Below are 20,067 nucleotides of genomic sequence, written 5' to 3'. Positions count from 1 at the left end.
TCTGGAGGCTAATGGTGAGTAATGCGTAACACCAATTTTGAATTGGTGTTTTTTGTTTGAAGTGGACGGCTTATTATTTTAGAAATAAAACTAACGACTATCGCCGATTAAAAGTATGCTACTTGTAATAAAACAGATTTGTTATTTTACTCCTTGAAAATATCAAACCATATAAAATCAGAGAACAGAATTATTTTCACATAACAGGAAATTACTATAATATTAAAAAAAGAGAGCCTTATTATTGATATTTCCATTAAATATCTTTTTTTTTATTCATTCATTAATAACAGATTAAAAAATTGATGGCTACCATTTTTAAATTTTATCAAGTGAAATTTTATAAGGATTCTTCAAACCGATTTTGAAATAAATTTTTCTTCAAAAAACACAAAATGGTGGACGTAAGGAAAATGAAGGGGAAATCCCCATTCTGTTATAGAACATTTTTTGTTAGTTTTTATATATAGAATCTAAAAATAAATAACTAGGTACACTTTTTGTTACACCTTATATTTACAGAGGTATATTTTTGTGTTTAATGTTGCCTACACTGCATATTAGCGGTGAAAATATGCATCTTACAAAGATGGATATATGAATTCAAGCAGTTTGAAAAGAGCAATGAACGAAGTGTACTAGACCCTCATTGGTGATCAATCTAGAATTTAACTAACAAAAAAAAAAACATAATTAATATTTATGAAATAAACTAGTTTTTATTTCCACAACCTGCCACTCCTCAAAACAAGAATAAGGGAAATACCAACAAATTGTGTACCAGTATTTTTATTATTATTAAAAATCCCGCATTTCATTAGTCTGGTTATTCCCTCAGCCATACTTTCTTATGATTGGCTATTCAACTTTGAGTTACTTAATTTGTTAACGCTTTTTCCTCATACCGATTCTTGATTACCTTGAAATTGAAATAATAATCTCAGCAGCACATGTGTTTCTTTGTTGTTTATATATACAAATTGTTATTAATATATGTACGCGTTAAAGAAGGTCATTTTATAACCACATCATAGCGGTGATTTTGAATAAGGGTTATCTAATTTTTTTTATCATGAATTTTTGTAAATTCATTTCACTAATATTTATAATAAATTATATTAAAAATGTGGAATTGTTAGTACAGGTAAGTGTCTATTTATTTTTTAAATTTCATTTATGTTTCATTTTAAATTAATAATTATCTGTTTTCTTTACACCTTCAATGATAAATATGAAACAATGTGATTAAATAGTTTATTTTTTCTTTTAATTTATTATGCTAAGTTTCTTAGTCCCTTTTTTATACTTACAGAGAATTCTTTTAAGTAATAATTTAGCTTCTTCACCAATTAAAAAAGTTAACAATAATTTTAAAAATATCTTCTGAAAACATAGTTCTATAAAATTAGAATTTGATTCATCATTTTTTCTTAAACTTGAGTGTTTTTAAAGTAAAATAAAAAAAATCAGTATCACTACACCTAAAAAAAAAGATGAAAGTTCATATTAAGACTTAAAAATAATAAATTTATGAAATAATAATAATAAAGCAAACATGAAGATAATAAGTAAATATAATCAGCCCAAAAAAATTAAGAAAACATTAATGGAATTTATTTGTAAGCGTTTTATTTATACAGAATAAGTGATGGTAAAGAAATGAAGAAATTTTATAATTTTTCTTAGTTAGTATTATTTAAAACTTCAATGAGTACTTATGGTTCTGTAAAGAAATAGAGAATTTTTTAATATTATTTTACAAAAATTGAAGCGAAATCTTTTCAATGGATCTGTAATTTAATGAAAATATCCATGGAAGCATAATAAGGCCCAATCTTCTATGTTAAAGTCGTTTCTGTTACGTAAAAATAATTTTGTCCTCTAATTCTATAAGGTTGGATAATGTTATATTCAGGAGTAAATAACAAATTTATTTTGCCATAAGTAGCATATTTTTCAAGATAAATTCATCGATAAATGATCCAAGCAATGCTCTTCTATTAGCCTGTTAAATTATATCATGAAAAAAATTTTTTTCTCTTTTTTTGAAAAATCATCAAGATATTGTACATCTGAAAATATCTTCTGAAAACATATATCTATATAATTAGGACGTGAATCATCGTTTTTACTTCCTTGTACGAAGTAAAGGAAAAATTTATGTTTTCATATTTCAACGGAAATATCCATTTTGACCATCCCTGAATCCATTTTAACTAGTTTCAGCGTGAAGTCTGTATTTATGTATGTATATATCTCGCATAACTCAAAAACAATTAGCCGTAGGTTGTTGAAATTTTGGATTTGGGATTGTAACATCTAGTTGTGTACCTCTCTTTTTGATTGCAATCAACAGAACCAAAAGTGTCCAAAAGAACCCAAAATCCAAAACAATTTGGATTTGGACGTTTTCTTAACTGCAATAATAAGTCCTCATTGAGAGATTTTCAATTATATATCGTAAGTGGTACTTATTTTCATTGGTTCCAGAGTTGTAGCCGAATAAAATTTTTATTAATGAAATATTTGGTTTTACAAAGGGAAGGCACATTGGTTCAAATCAGACTTCATTTCCATTTTTTTAACGTTTTTTTTAAATTTAAATATGCTGATTTATTAATAATTATTTACAATTAGTTTACAATAGATAATAATTCAATAATAACAATTAAAAAAAAAAAACGATATGAAAAATATCAGAAGTTATTAATGAAATAAATTTTTTTGTACTTTTCATTAAAAAAAAAAATGTGTATATGAAATTTAATAAGTATACAAGTAAGTCATGTGATGTTCATATCAGATTGGGTGAAACCAAATCTGATATACGGTCACCACATTCGTTTTTATTTTCGTTTTGTTGATGGCTACATCATAATGATTTTAAAAAACATAGTATTAGATAGATATAAGACTTACATTTATTTAAACAGTAATAAAAGGACTTTTACTCTATCTTGATATTTCAAGTAAGATTGTTGAATTAATAATTCAATAATTGTATAAATATTTAATGTTAATAAAAACTAATATTTTAGCATTAGTATAACTGTCCACTTTATTAAAGAATTTGAGGATTGTAACTCGCTTACAAATGAAATAAATGTAAATGAAATGCAGCAAAAAATGTGTATTTGTAATTTAATAGACATACAAGAAAGTCATGTAGTTTCCACATCAGATTTTATTTAAACTTGAGAGTTTTTAAAGGAAAAAAAAAGTCAGCATGACTACATCTAAAAAAAATGATGAAATTTCATATTTATACAAAAAATAATAAATTTATGGAAATAATATGTATAATATGAAATATTTGTGGAATACTATAACGACTAATTTAGCCTTTAAGTAATGTTCTTAGTTAGTGAGTACGGCTGGCCTATTTTTGAGTTTACCTCATTGGTATTTAGGAGATGTACCAATATTTAATCAATTTTTGCAAGAATTCAATGTTTTTCTTTATTCTATGAATAGAAATATATTAAATATATATAATATAATATAATGACTAATTTAGCCTTTAAATGGTGCAGTGCAGATTTTTACAGTGATAATAATTCTCAGTTATTGAGTGCAATCTATTTTTGTGTTTGTTTAGGAGAAACCTATTTTAGGAGAACATATATTCATTGGTGTTTAGGAGATGTATTGATAAATTTAATCGATTTTTGCAATAATTCAATTTTTTTCTGGTTTATTTCCAGTAGTATATATTACATTTCAAACAGAAATATATGTACCCATTTTAAATATTTGAAGGGTCCAGGGGAAAAGGAGATATAGTCACATTTTGTCGACTTTACAGAAGAGATTTTTCTTATAAAATCTATAACTGTAGAGGATTTATTTTTATATTAACCTATTAATAAATAAAAATATCAATCCTCTCCAGAAAAACATAGAAATACTTTATTTTTTACCTTGATTCAAAGTTTACATGCAAAAAAGGTTTAAATTGCTAATTGCCCTTTTGCAGGTAATAAATTAAATAATAAATAATAAATTAAACATGTTAGTTATATAATGAAAAAAAACAATTTAAATGCATATTTTTAATTGCGCTGGAAAATTTTATTGTTAATACAATAAAATTATAATAATACATTTTTAGTAATACATTAAAATATTAAAACGAACCTACAAAAATGTTGAAAATAATATTTATATAATGTGACTTTAAATGGTGCAATGTAAGTTTTTACCATAGTAATAGTATTCTCACTCAGTGAGTATGGCCTATTTTTTTGTTTATCTAATTGGTATTTAGGAGCTGTACTAATAAATTTAATCAATTTTTGCAAGAATCCAATTTTTTTCCTGGTTTATTCCATGAGTAAAAATAAATGCTTTTCTGTAGACTTCATTCTCTGTTTTGTCAATGTTAAATCTTATTTGTATTTTGTAACAAAAGCTTGTAATTTGAATAAATTCCACATTGCCAATTTCATATTTACTGGATGACAGCAACTCTGAATAATCCACACAAATAAACACTCATCTCGTCATTACTAGTCATTTTATTAAAATGTTTAAGAATTGTTTGTCTGTCTTCAACTGGAACAGTGTCAAAATATTTTATTTATTTGCATCAGTAATCATCACCTCTTGAAAATTAAATCTTTTTACTAACATCAGTTTTTAGATTGAGTATTTCTATAGTTTCCTTCACTCTCATTATGAATCATAATACTCATAATATAAAATGAAAACTATTTGATAAAAATAAAACAAACAACGAAACTGAATAACAACAAACATAGCATGTGTTCAGAGTATAACTATTAGATTAATTTATTAGTTAAGTGTAGTTAATAGTTAAACTGTATTATGAATAATGATAATTTTCATGAAAATAAGTGAATATATGTGAATATTTAGAACAGAGAATACGAGTAGACTAATCTCCTTCTTTGCAAATTTAATGGATTAAACAGCCCTTCTTTGGTCTTTCAAAGTTTTACAATAAATCTGTTACTTGCAACTGAATTCATTTTTCACTACATTAAATAGACAGGACATCTTTAAAATGCTCTTCTTGCAGATCCACAATGATTTTTAATGATCTGCATCATTAAAGATCTGCAAGTATCTTTAAGATGTTAGTGGATCACCTTAAAGAAGCTCATGATGTGATGAAACAAAAATCATAAAAAACCTCTTTGGATAAATTTCCTTTTTCCCCTGAACCTTTAATTTAACATTTATGAAAAATGGCAGACTGTATAAGGATCAGTTGTGGTATGAAATACATCCTTATTAGTGAAACTCTTCTTGATAAAACTCTATTCCACTCTACTCTTCTTCATAAAACATGAATATTATTATCTTTATTCCTTGGAAAGTAGCTACGAAGATCATTATTCAGGGGAAATCTAGTCATTTTCTGATGACAAAGTGGATAAAATATAAATACACAGCAAGACCAAAGTATACTTCATCATATGAAGCCCTTACAAATAGAATTACATAATCAAAGTCTAGATAAAATCTTGATGGGTTTTTCACACCTTCTTTGTGGCAAGTTATACCAAAAAATCATGCCATATGAAGTAAAAGATTGAAATTTTGCAAAGAAAACTGTTATACATTTTTTTAAATTTAATTGAAAAATAATTCAGGTAAGACTTTTGATAATTTTTTATGTGGTTTTCCCAGTTCTACATATGTAACGTAGTAGTGTCTATAAAATTCAAAAATATTTGAAAATTGTAAAATAAGTAATATTAACAAGAATAGGTGTATAACAAATGTACAAGAATAACAATATATTACAAGAATTTTATAAAATAATATATGTTTTTTTTTATAATTTTAAATTGTATTTTATCATTTCAGCCACAGAGAAGTAATGTTGCTTCAAATAAAAAAAAGAATATAGATCAGCCTAATTTTAATTCTCCAAACAAGCCCTTAAAAGATGAAACTGAAAGAAATTCCAGACTAAGAACTCTTTTAGAGGATGATATTGGCTTAAAATCTAATGAATATAATGAGGAAAATGTTGATTCAATGATGTCCATGTTTCGTTCAATTCGTCAAACGAAAGTAAATCTTTATCAATTTTTTAATAGAAATACAGGTAGAAATTTTATAATAACATTGAAATAATTATCAATAAACCTCTAATTTCTTCAGATGAAGAATTAGGAAAAATTTTCAAAATCTGCTTAAAAACCAACAACTGTTGAATGTGTTTGTGCCTCATTCATTTTTATATCTTCATGTAGTACAGTCCAAACTTGGTAACTAAAATCTTATTAGTCAATTAAACAGATCATTTCATATTTTTAAATTTTTTTCCTTTTTATAAAATAAAACATTTTTGAACAGAAAAATAACAAATATTTAACCAATACTTTTTGAAGCTCTAAATTTCCATCCTAAGTTTACAGCTCTAAAATGAGCTGAATTTCAAATAGGTGAGGTAAATAATTGTAAATTAGCTCAAACATAATTTCCTACTTCTGAAATAGTCAACTTACTCCAACTGTTTTCCTTCTTTCTTTAATAGCTGTATTTGTTATACAGAGGTTCTTCAAAGAATTAATTATGGAAGAAGGTACCATTGGTACCTTCACGTTTACATGAATGATTGTGTTATAATGTATATTTTTGTTTTCAATATGTGACATCCGTTTCCAACTTATTTTGATTTTTAGAGATATGTATATTGCAATAAAGAAATTACTGTATTTTGTTCAGTTCATTTACATTCTTGGCTGGTGCTGTTCATTACGTTTTTCTCTTCATAAACATTTAAAAAAAAGTGTATAATATACTTTATTCAATTTTTAAAAAATGTACATTTATAATTTCTCCCTCTATGAATCATGAGACCTTATCATTGGTGAGGGGGCTTGAGTGCTCAGTGAAACAGAATAGCTGGACTGAAGGTGCAACCATATCGGAGAGGTATCTGTTGAGAGCCAGACTAAGGAATGATTCCTGAAAGAGGGCAGCAGCTCTTTCAGTAGCTGTTCCTCAAGGTATAGATTAGGACAACTTAAACGGCCATATCAACATCACTCAATCCTCTGAAACTGCGCAGCTAAAAGCAATGGAAAGCTACAGCTTTTTTTCCAAGAAAATGTAGCTCTGGATTTTCGTATAAAAATGATGGAGGTGCCTTCCTTGGTAAACTAATTCCCTGTTCGGTCTCCGAGTAGGGACTACTAAGTAAGAGGACACCAGAAAATTAAAAAATAACATTTTACGAGTCAGAGCGTGGAATGTTAGAAGTCAAAAAAGGTTGGTAGGTTAGAAAATTTAAAGAGGGAAATGGATAGGATAAATGTAGGTGTAGTAGTAATTAGCGACGTTCGGTGGAAAGAGGAAAATTACTTTTGGTTAGGTGATTTTAGAATAATTACCTCAGCTTCAAATAATGGGCAGGCAGGAGTAGGTTTCATAATGAACAAGAAGATAGGGAAGAGAGTAGAATATTTCAAAATGCATAACGATAGAATCATTGTAATAAGGATAAAATCGAAACCTAAACCGACAACGATTGTTAATATCTATATACAAGCGCCCATGATGATGGAGAGGTAGAGTGTGTATACAAAGAAATTGATGAAGCAATTAAACACATAAAAGGAGATGAAAATTTAATAAAGTTGGAGATTGGAATGCAAGTACTGGAAAAGACAAGGAAGGAAATATAGTGGATGAATACGAGCTGGGCAAAAGGAATGAAAGAGGGGACCGACCTATAGAGTTCTCCACGAAGTATAATTTAGTAATTGCCACCACCCAGTTTCAAAATCATAACACATGTAAAAAGCCAGCTGATACTGCAAGGTATCAGGTAGATTATATCATGGTTAAGCAAAGGTTTAGAAATCAACTCATCGACTGCAAAACTTGCAGTTGACATTGATAGCGATCATAATTTATTGTTAATAAAATGTAGATTGGTGTTTAAAAACCTGAAGAAAAGGTGTCGGATGAATCGGTGGAATTTAGAGAAGCTTGAGGAAGCTTGGAGGAGGAAGATTTTTAGGAGGTCATCGCAAGAGGTCTGAGTAAAAAAGATAAGGTAGAAAATGTAGAAGAAGAATGGGAGAATGTTAAAAAGGAAATTCTTAAATCAGCAGAAGCAAACGTAGGCGGAATAAAGAGAACTGGTAGAAAACCTTGGGTTTCAGACGATATATTGCAGCTGATGGATGAACGTAGAAAATATAAGAATGATAGTGATGAAGAAAGTAAAAGGAACTATTGGCAATTAAGAAATGCTATAAACAGGAAGTGCAAACTGGCAAAAGAAGAGTGGATTAAAGAAAAGTGTTCAGAAGTGGAAAGAGAAATGAACATTGGTAAAATAGACGGAGCATACAGGAAAGTTAAGGAAAATTTTGGGGTACATAAATTAAAATCTAATAATGTGTTAAACAAAGATGGTACACCAATATATAATACAAAAGGTAAAGTAGATAGATGGCTGGAATATATTGAAGAGTTATACGGAGGAAATGAATTAGAAAATGGTGTTATAGAGGAAGTTGAGGAGGAAGAAATGGGAGAAACAATACTGAGATCTGAATTTAAGAGAGCATTAAAAGATTTAAATGGCAGAAAGGCTCCTGGAATAGACGGAATACCTGTAGAATTACAGCGCAGTGCAGGTGAGGAAGCGATTGATAGATTATAAAAACTGGTGTGTAATTTCCGTCAGACTTCAAAAAAAGTGTTATAGTCATGATACCAAAGAAAGCAGGGGTAGATAAATGTGAAGAATACAGAACAATTAGTTTAACTAGTCATGCATCAAAAATCTTAACTAGAATTCTATACAGAAAAATTGAGAGGAGAGTGGAGGAAGTGTTACGAGAAGACCAATTTGGTTTCAGGAAAAGTATAGGGACAAGGGAAGCAATTTTAGGCCTCAGATTAATAGTAGAAGGAAGATTAAAGAAAAACAAACCAACATACTTGGTGTTTATAGACCTAGAAAAGGCATTCAATAACGTAGACTGGAATAAAATGTTCAGCATTTTAAAAAAATTAGGGTTCAAATACAGAGATAGAAGAACAATTGCTAACATGTACAGGAACCAAACAGCAACAGTAACAATTGAAGAACATAAGAAAGAAGCCGTAATAAGAAAGGGAGTCCGACAAGGATGTTCCCTATCTCCGTTACTTTTTAATCTTTACATAGAACTAGCAGTTAATGATGTTAAAAAACAATTTAGATCTGGAGTAACAGTACAAGGTGAAAAGATAAAGATGCTACGATTTGCTGATGATATAGTAATTCTAGCTGAGAGTAAAAAGGATTTAGAAGCAACAATGAATGGCACGGATGAAGTCCTATGCAAAAACTACCGCTTGAAAATAAACAAGAACAAAACGAAAATAATGAAATGTAATAGAAATAACAAAGATGGGCCACTGAATGTAAAAATAGGAAGAGAAAAGATTATGGTAGAAGAATTTTGTTATTTGGGAAGTAGAATTACTAAAGATGGACGAAGCAGGAGTGATATAAAATGCTGAATAGCACAGGCGAAACGAGCCTTCATTCAGAAATATAATTTGTTTATACCAAAAATTAATTTAAATGTCAGGAAAAGATTTTTTAAAGTATATGTTTGGAGCATAGTTTTATATGGAAGTGAAACTTGGACGATCGGAGTACCTGAGAAGAAAATATTAGAAGCTTTTAAAATGTGGTGCTGTGGAAAATGTTAAAAATCAGATGGGTAGATAAAGAGACAAATGAAGAGCTGTTGCACCAAATAGATGAAGAAAGAAGCATTTGGAAAAATATAGTTAAAAGAAGAGACAGACTTATTGGCCACATATTAAGGTATCCTGGAATAGTCGCTTTAATATTGGAGGGACAGAAAAAATTGTGTAGGCAGGCAACATTTGGAGTATGTAAAACAAATTGTTAGGGATGTAGGATGTTTGGGGTATACCAAAATGAAACGACTTGCACTAGATAGGGCAATAATTATAATTTTGTTTTTTACAAATAAGTTCTACACTACAATATTGTTAATTTAAATTTAACTCTTTCAACAAAACAGTGAAGAAAATTGAATAATATAAATCTTTTAAAAACCTATTTCAAATTTTTCAGTCATCTTTGTTACCATCCTCAATGACTGGTGCTGCTTTTTTAGATTAGCATCAGCTGATTACACTGTTGACTTTTTTTTTAATACAAGTCACAAATCTACCAATGCTATCAAGAATCTTGATATTTGACATACACATACGAAATGATCATTTCTTAATACACTTGAACATTATACAGTACTCAAAAATACACAATAATGATATATTAAAGAACAGACACAATTATTCAAGCTGCACACTTTTCTATAAAATTCTTAGTAGGACTGTCTAATAAAAAAAATAATTACAAGTGCAGTGCAAAAAAGAATAGTATTGTATCATTGAACAGTATTTAAATCTTACCAAATCTAAATTTCAGTAACTCAAACAAAACCATTTCTCTTCAACTTCAAGTTACCAAGATTTGACTATTTACAGTAGAACCAAGTAAACAATGCCAGCCTCCATGGCACATGTGGTAGCATCTCGACCTTTCATCCGGAGGTTCTGGGTTCAAATCCCAGTCAGGCATGGCATTTTCATACACACTAAAAATCATTTTTCTCATCCTCTGAAGCAATACCTAATGGTGGTCCCAGAGGTTTAAAAACAAAAAGTAAAGTAAATCTGGCAAGCAGAAAAAATGTGAACTAAAGACTTCTAGACTGCCAGTTGATGCAAAAGTATGGTTACAAAGCAACTATTATAGCTATTGCGTAGTGTATTTATTATATATTTTTATTTTATTTCTTTATTATTATTATTTGTATTCAGTACAAATGTTATTATTTAATTTTACATTATTTATTTAAAGAGTTTTAAGTTATTAAATTTAGTTTATTAGTTATTCTATTTATGGTCAATCACATTACTTTTTAGTATTTATTTTATGTTAAGACTGTAAACAAAGTCAAGTTTACAAATATGTTAAAACCATATATTCATAGTTAAGGTAGAAATATTATTAGCAATAATTTAAAATCCTTTGATGGAGAGAAAAAGCAGGTAGATTACTTCTTCTGGTTCAATTGCAAGCTGCTACCTCACATTTTTTGTGCATGTTTTTTGTTAAGTTGGTTGCACTGTAGATTATTATTGATCACAGTGCTGTACCAATCTAGTTGCAATATTAATTTGATCCTTTAGTTTAATGATTTTTTTTTTTTTTATTACCTGTTTACACAAGTTAAATAATGATCTTAGCATTAGAAAATATAAAAATGTTCTCACACTGTAGGTGAAGAATAAATATACAAAGTGAGACAGGAAAACCTTTTTTTTTTAGAATTAAGTAACACAGTAATTACAAAGAGCTCATTTTTATTCATATGCTAGATTTAGGCCCACATGTAGTCATTATTACTGAAAAATCAATTTTCAACTTACAGTAATGTTAAATGCGGAAAATAACATCTTCCAAATGTCATTAATTATTGTCCACGTGCTGCACTTACTGCTGGTGTCAGTCACTGAAATTTATCATTACATTCTGCAGCATGCATCCCATTATAGCTGCCACCTTGGGTTGAATTGCTGCCCTTAGTTCACATAATGAATGTGGTTTTCAGTGTACACTTTGGATTTTAGATAATCCTACAGGAAGAAGTCAAATATGAAAAGATTGGATAAACAGGACGGCCAGAGAGAAATTAAATGTTCTTGAAGCATCCACCTCAACACTTCTACCAGAATTTTAGTTGTGTGTGCAGTTGCTCTATCCTTTGGAACTGCAATTCATTTCAGTTTATGTGCTTTCTATGAGGTTCTGTACTCACTGTTCTGACCATCTTCACAAAAATTCAGGTTGTCCCTACCATACTGTGTATGTGTGTATGAACTGACCCATGTGTATAAAGTAGATGCTCATGAAGCTGTCTTGGATTTGTATCAGAACAGTACTAGAAGTTCTGTTTATTAACACAACCCAACAGATGGAAATGGACTTTGCTATTCATGAGGATTATTCATCATTTTCAACAATGTTTCTGTGAAAACTCAGCATGTTCCGAGTCATGAGGAGTCAATTGTTGAACAACCATCAGTTTTTAGGGGTGGTATTTCTAGTCAGAATTCAGTATTATTTTGGCAGTTTGATTGGGAATGTTCAGAGCAGAGGAAGTCAACATACTGAACGCAGAGGGCTACCTTCAGTTGCCTGCTTTACCTGTTCAGTGTTCTCTGGTGTTTGTACTGATCTTGGCCTTCCCAATGGTTTTCTTTTTTATGTTCATACTGTCATTTTGAAATTCTTCAGCCACAACATGAATAATAATAATAATAATAATAATAATAATAATAATAATGTGTTTATTAATTACAAAAATATACATTACAAAAGAATTATGAAATACAATGAAACAAAAAATATCACTAATTTGGTCTACTTACTTCTAGATTATCTAAATACATTTGGGATAACCCTAAGGTATCTGCCAGGTTAGCTTAATTTTGAAAATTACACCCCCCTCCTTTATTAAGTAAGAAATCCAAATCAAATAATACTTTGCCCAAGAAATTTTCCTTTTAATTACCAGCTCAGCTAATTTCTTTTGTAATCTATCGATGGTTAAGAGTAAAGGTTTTATAATATATTTGGATTTAACGTTAGCATCTGCAAAAACAAAAGGCTAAACTTTGACACAAGATACAAAATGTGGTTAGGAGTAGACCAAGATAATGTATTTCCAAGTTTTCACGCCCCTGCAAATATGGATAAAGACAGCGAATATTCATAGGCCAAACCCCAAACACATTTACTCCATATTGCAATTGCTATTCTTTCTAAATAAGTAAAGCCATGTTCCTCTGAAGTATTAATTATGCAAATTTTTTTACACTAACTTGGACAAATTTTATAAAGTATATTACACTATTGGTTCTTTTGTTAGTATAAAATCAGAATTTGTTTAATTTATTGCCTTTTACAGAAATTATTGAACATAACACTTTCAAAATAGCTCTTAAAATATAATAAATGTTTTAATTAATTTTAAAAATTATAAACAAAATTTAAAAAATAAATTATGGAGAAATAAAATTTTAAAAATAAATAAATTTGAAGAACCAAATGCTTTTTTTATACTATATATATTCTCATCAGTTTAATTGCCATCACTTTCAAATGAGAAGTCATTTTGCTAATCAATACAATTAGCTAACCTACTTTATCTAAATTTCAGTATAATTTATTTTATTTAATAAGCTCATTATTTGTACGTTTTAATTTCTTTTTTTTTTTTTTAGGGCAAAAATATAGACCTAAACAAAGAATGTCAAGAAAAAGTAATCAGGGATAAAAGTATGTACACTTACCTTTTATTCTTAACTCATAATTATATCTTATTAACAGTTTGTTTTGCTGTCAGATAATTAAGCTGAGTAACCTTGAAGCTTTTCTTTATAAAAGATATCATAGACTAATTTATACTTAATGTATTAAGAAATAGAATAAATACTTTATGCAATTATTAATAAAAATTCAAGAAGATTTGTAAATTATTTTAAAGTATTGCTGTAACTCTTGCTTTCAACAGGTGCAAGTTACATTTTTTATTTTTATTTTTTTTATTTTAATAGGCAATTAATAGCTATTATTGGTTGAATATAAAAAGCATTAATGTCAAGCTTGGAATACATTTCTTCATAAATTTTATAAATAACAAAAAAAGAGGTACTGAAAAAATCAAGCAACACAAAATTCTGTAAAGATGAAAAAATAGCATTTTGGCCCAAAAATTCTCTAGAATTTAGTGGACTTTATTAACTCTAGCTCTGAACTTCTTTGTTTAACATTTGGAAAAATTGAAATATGAGTTACTGGTATTGAAACTGTTATTTTTGAAAACATTCTACTCTCAGAGTTAAGTACAAGAAAAGTTACTTATTTGAAGTTTGGTATCCACATATCATCTTTAAAAAATGTAAAACAGTTGTTTAATCAACTACTTTCTAAAGGATATAAAAACTCAACACACTTGGTAGTTATTTTTTCTTTAGGATAAACCAATGCTCTTTACTACATCTGTCATTAAAATACAGATAATATAGTCTTAACAAAGGTAATTCTATTAAAATCGATATACTAAACAATGTAATAGATGTTAGAAAAACGTAAAATAATGAATAAACTATAGTAAAAGATTTAAAACACGCTTATTAGGCGAAAAGCTATGTATATATTTGGGTATCATATTACTCAACTGAACTATTAATAGTGTTATGTTTTAATAGAGAAAAAACTCAGTCTTATAATTTAATTTAATTTTTATTAAATGCTTATATTATTTTGTTGAGAGTTTGCTTACAAGATTATTTTTTCTTTATTTTATTCATTTGTTTTTGCTTGTTATTATTGAATAATTTTTGTTTTTAATTCTTTACCACAGAAAGTGTAGCACTCCAAATTACTGAAAACATTGACACAGTAAACATAATGGATAAACGGGTAAGATGAGTTAAAATATGAATTCTTACTTTAAATAAATTTCAGTATTTTTAAGTTAGATTTGTATTACTAATGCCATCATTAATGTAAATGTATATTTTTTTTTATTTGTCATGAGGTTATCTGTAAGTTTGAAAAAAGAAAGTATTTATATAAATTCAAAAATGTTACAAAAATAACCTAAAAATACATTTTATTTATGTATACCAGGTTTCACAGTGACATGATGTCAACAGTACTCTGTGGAGATGCCAAGGTATCTGTGCGCAGTCTGGCATGTAAGTATAAATGTACCGGTAAATGTCTAGTCTTATACAGACTCAGGCCAACCACTCTTGAGACGTGTGGTTAACTGAAACCTGACCATCAAGGAACACCAGTATCCACAGTCTAGCATTCAAATCCATACAAAAGCAACTATTTTTACAAGAATTCAAACCTTAGAACTCTCAGCTTCAAAAATCAGCAGATTTTGTAATGATGAGTTAAACCATTAGTCTAACCCGGCAAATTAAAATATTAAAATAACAAGTTTAATTACTTTCCAATTTATACAAAAAGCTTTTTCAAATCTAAGGGATTAATCATCTCTTGTAGTAACATTCTTTATCAACTAATACATTACTGTTTTTTATTTGTAGAAACTGATAGTTGATGTGATCACCATTTTTAAATATTGGTTATATTTTAACTAACTATTGAAACACCAATTTAAATAATCCATCATGTCCAAAATTTACCTTTTCATTCGTAAATGTGCCTTTAGGTTTGTTAATTTTTATGTTCTTTAATATTTTAAAATTCTTATTTCAAAGGACCATTTAGTTTTATGTGCATCTATTTGTTTACACTCATAATTCTATAAATGACATTGCTATTAAATTTATCTTGTGATATAATTTATTTTGATTTAAATATTTTGTTAAATTAATGTAAATGGAAGCTTAATGTAGAGTAAAAGATTAGTACAATCTTTATATATGTATATAAAATTTATCTTTGACTGTAAAATTTTTTGTTTACATTTGTGATGAATTATTATAATTAATTCATTCATTCAATTCTTATTAACAGTAGAAAAAAGAACTGTTTCTATTATGTTTATTGTATCTTCAAGGAACAGTCATTGTTATTAATAACTAACTCTTAGATAAAATGATCGTATTTAATAAGTATAACATTCACAAAGCAAATTAATGCTTTTTCAGCAATCTTCAGTGGCTGGTATTGCTACTCTATTTCGCATTAGCTAACACTATATGAGTATGTTAATGCTGGATTTTCTTGAGTTAAAAAAATTAGTTAGTTCTGAATTGTATCATAATGTTTCAATATGTTACAGCATCGTCTTTTTGTGTATTTATCAAATGTAACAAAATCGTTGTTTTTCACTCTTCAGAAAAACTTAGAAGATTATCCAAGAAATCCTTTTTAAAATTTTTAAATTATTAATTTAAGTGTAGGATGTTATAGTGGTATTTTTATAGAAAAAAAATTTTACCTGCAATTTGTTTTTTCTTTTTTTGTATCAAATAATGAATATTATTTCTAGAAACTTTAATTTCTGTTTTATAATTTTTCAGTGCGAGCTAGCATGTACATTTGAAGAACTTGGAATTGTGAGTATTTTTTCTTTTTCGTTACTTTCCATAATTCTTTTACTTGTTTTATTATGTATTTCAGTAAAACAAAAGAATCTTTGTTATTTAATGAGAAAAATTAAGTTGAATTTTTACACTGATATTCTTCATACTTATCTAATAATTAAGTTGCTATTCTAAAAATCGCAACCATTACATGTCTATATTTTTATCTAAAGTATATTATGCCAGGAAATCAAATTGAGTTTTTCTGTATATAAAAATAACTATCAACTTATGTTTGCTGCCAGACAACAGCATTTTTTTATTACTGAGAATTATATGTTGGTTTATGAGAAAGAGTCTTAATGTGCTATTAATGTGCTTTTAATAAATTGCTTAACAATTTGATTATAATCAGTGCTCTTCTAGAAATTGGATCATAATCTGATTTACCAATAAATTTATTTTAAATGAAGTTATTTACTTTTATGTAAATATGTAGATGAAATTTTTAAATGATACTAATGTTCTCAACATTCCAGGTATAATTGCGGCAGTAATACTCATTTTTAGCTGGTTCTGATTCTTTAGCAGCATCTAAAAATAAGTCTATAAGTTCATACTTGATCAGTCATTGTTTAGGTCACTGCAGATTGTTTATATTATCCTGACTCCAGAAAACTAATAAAGAAAATTCATTAAGGAGTGCAAAATGCATTATAAAAGTGGCATTATGCTATTACAACCAACATTCCCAATTTGTCTTTTCTAACAATGATGATGAGCATAATAATCATGTTGGTAGTGTTTCGCAGTTACAAGTTCCTCCCCAAAAGTACTGGTTGAGTCCTCTTGACATAGTGCATCATATGCCAGATTTCTGCACTTAGTGTGCCATTCACCAGTTTTCTACACTTACTTGACATAGTTCACCATATACTAGCTTTCTGCTCATGAAGAGGTAACAAGTAAAATATGCAAATTGCATATCAAGATCTGTTTCTCTGGTTTTTGGCTGGTTATGTATTCACCTAGGTGAAACCAAGCCTGGCAGAAATAAAACCTTTGATTAATATCAGTTTGTTATTATGGAGAAAGTACTAGTAGATAATCAACTTCTTAATAAATATTATCAATATTTAATAATGATCATTTCTCTCATTTTTTGAAAAAAATTGAATATAACATGAGAACAGTTAAAAATTTGTAACGCTGTGTGAGTCAAACTGAAAGAAATATTCAGCTGTCATAAGAAATATGTGTGGGGATTAACCATTTACTACTGAATTTTATTAATTATTTCTTTGGTTAAATTTGATCTTTTAATGATTAATTACTTTTGACAAAAACAGAACCGTTGCAAAGAGTTTTTACCAATTTCACGGTAATTTTTTTTGGGTGGTGATTTGCATTGATGAACTTTTCTGTTAATTCATACGTGGGGGAATACCATACAGGTTAAAATATATTTTTATATATCACTTTTGTTACAGATGAAGAATAGAGAAATTTCCTATCCAGGCTTATTACATTTAGTTACAGATATGTTTAGAGATTTGGAATTACATAAAGTAACAGGCTATCTTTTACGTATGTTTTCGTGTCTTCAGGCATGTAAGTGATTTTTATTTATTTTTTTATTTATTTATCAGATAAGATTTAATTGTTTTCTCAGTGTATAATTTAAAAATTTTGTATGCGTCAAAGTGAACACTTTATTTTGTAATTAACAAAAGAACGAGGGTAAGTCAATTACTATCCGCAATTTAGTTATACGTTTGTTTATGTTGGTAGTACTGTCGTGTTGCGTATTGACGCATGGGAAGGAAGGTGTATCAGGGGCCGAAATTCATCGAACACTTTCGGTACAGTATGGGTATATTGTGTTGCCGCAATGGAGTCGGAGAGTAAACGGCAGAGTTTGGAATGGAAACATCCAAATTCGCCCTGCAAAACATCAAGACCCAATCATCCGAAGTAAAACTGATGCCAACGGTTTTTTGGGACTCACAAGGCGCAGTACTGGAACATTATGAGGATAGGGGAACGACAATAAACAGTGCGCGTTACAGTGAGATGCTTACTGCCAAGCTGAAGCCTTCAATTCGAAGCAAACGCCGAGGACTGCTGTCGAAAGATGATGTGTTGTTGCACGACAATGCCCGTCCATATACTGCTGCCCACGCTGGTGAAACTCAACTTTGAAGTACTGGGTCGTCCACCATATAGTCCTGATCTTGCCCCTTCTTACTACTACTTGTTTGGTCCACTCAAAGAGGCATTAAGGGGCCGTGGATTTACCTCAGACGAAACTGTGAAAGAAGCGGTGCATTCCTGGCTCGCACCTCAACCGAAAACCTTCTTTTATGAGGACATCAGAAAGCTTGTGTAACGAAGCATTACATTTGCGCTGAAATGTAAGGGGCTATGTTGAAAAATGATGTACATGTAAGTTTCCTATTTATATTGCAATAAAATTTATAATTGCATTGCGGATAATAATTGATTTACCCTCGTATTACATGTTGTAATTTCCTGTTTGCTGTATATTAGATATACAGCAAATATTCTTTTTTGAATAATTATTACCAAACATGAAAAATATTGAACAGATAATACAATAAAAAGTAATAATTTCACTCTACGGTTAACAGGTCAGCATTTTTCTTTTTGGATAGTTCTAATGAAGTACTCATCATTTCTTTGCCTTATGTCTCATGTTCAAAAGTACTAGGTTGCAACAATTTACTGGCATATTTTCTGATTCTATTAGACATGAACTATGATACTTCTATTAGAACATTGCTCTATTATAATCAGACAATTTTAATATACAGTAGTATTAAAATACCAATATGACTATCCTATTATGAAATATTGTGGAAGTGTCATTGTTAAATTGCCTGAATGATTACATGTAATTTATTTGTTAGTATGGTTTATTCTTTATTTTGATTTCTCATTAAACTTGAGAATTTTCTTGTTAGTTTTATTTATAATCTAAAATATATAACAACTTGCAACTGGTTTAACTGTAATAATATTTAAAATGTCCAGAATTTTCCTGCCAGATCCTGTTGAATCAAAGAACTACATATGTGGCTCGGAATAAAATATTTGGTGTAGAAAAATTTAATTACTATTTGTATTTTCTAAACTATCATGAAAAATAGCACAAAACAGATTTATAAAATTAAAACTATATCTGCTGAAACACTTATTCAAATCAAAATTAGAAATTTTAAATATCATAGAAAACAAAAAAATGTTCTGCTTTGGGTTGGTGTTCACTTCTAAAAGTTAATTTTGAAAAATGGAAGATATTAACTTTTAAGTACAATTTTTAATGTTTATGTTATGCCTGTTTTTCATATAATTTATTTGTGAATACAAAGCACTACGTTATATACAAATTTCCATATCCAATTAATATTGATAATAATTTTGTTTTTATTCCACTAATAATTTTTACTGTAAAGAACTTTATTTTGTAAATTATTTAATGAAAACAGCACTTTTATAACTTCTATTTATTGGTGTTTTTTATCATAATGTATTTATAAAATAGTGGTACATGTAAAATACTAACAAATAAAAATGTAATAGGTTTGACTAGAAATAAACAACGTTTAAAGACAAATAAAATAATTTATTTTAATCTATCACTATATTAAACAATTTTTTGATTCTATTTTTTTATTTTTTTTTTAGTGGGTGGTGGGGGTGACAGATGTAATGAAGCAGCAAAAATTTTAATGTGTGGATTTATGAAACGTAAGTTATTTTAAAATTATTTATATAATTATTTCAGTTTTACTTATTTTTGTATAATAAATAATTTATTTTTTAAATAATGAAATATCTATGTGTGTTTATAATATATATATATATATATATATATATATATATATATATATATATATATATATATATATTTACTGTATTGCTGCACGGTTATTTTTTATCCAAATA

General features: G+C 28.2%; 1 protein-coding gene across 1 annotated transcript in view; it reads left to right on the top strand.

The window, feature by feature from the left end:
- The first annotated feature begins 978 nt into the window (after positions 1-978).
- LOC142331309 (beta-1,3-glucan-binding protein-like) overlaps positions 979-20,067 on the top strand; it is a 45,638-nt gene continuing 26,549 nt past the window's right edge. Inside the window, exons 1-7 of the mRNA XM_075377112.1 lie at positions 979-1,144; positions 5,836-6,045; positions 13,312-13,366; positions 14,454-14,512; positions 16,096-16,131; positions 17,589-17,709; positions 19,807-19,869. Of these exons, the coding sequence (XP_075233227.1) occupies positions 1,073-1,144; positions 5,836-6,045; positions 13,312-13,366; positions 14,454-14,512; positions 16,096-16,131; positions 17,589-17,709; positions 19,807-19,869 (616 nt within the window). The 5' untranslated portion in view covers positions 979-1,072. The remainder of the gene's footprint in view (positions 1,145-5,835; positions 6,046-13,311; positions 13,367-14,453; positions 14,513-16,095; positions 16,132-17,588; positions 17,710-19,806; positions 19,870-20,067) is intronic.

This window comes from Lycorma delicatula, chromosome 10, assembly GCF_047948215.1.
Source record: "Lycorma delicatula isolate Av1 chromosome 10, ASM4794821v1, whole genome shotgun sequence".
Classification (NCBI taxonomy): domain Eukaryota; kingdom Metazoa; phylum Arthropoda; class Insecta; order Hemiptera; family Fulgoridae; genus Lycorma; species Lycorma delicatula.
Note: the sequence above shows the minus strand (reverse complement) of the source record. Positions and strands in the feature narration are given on the sequence as shown.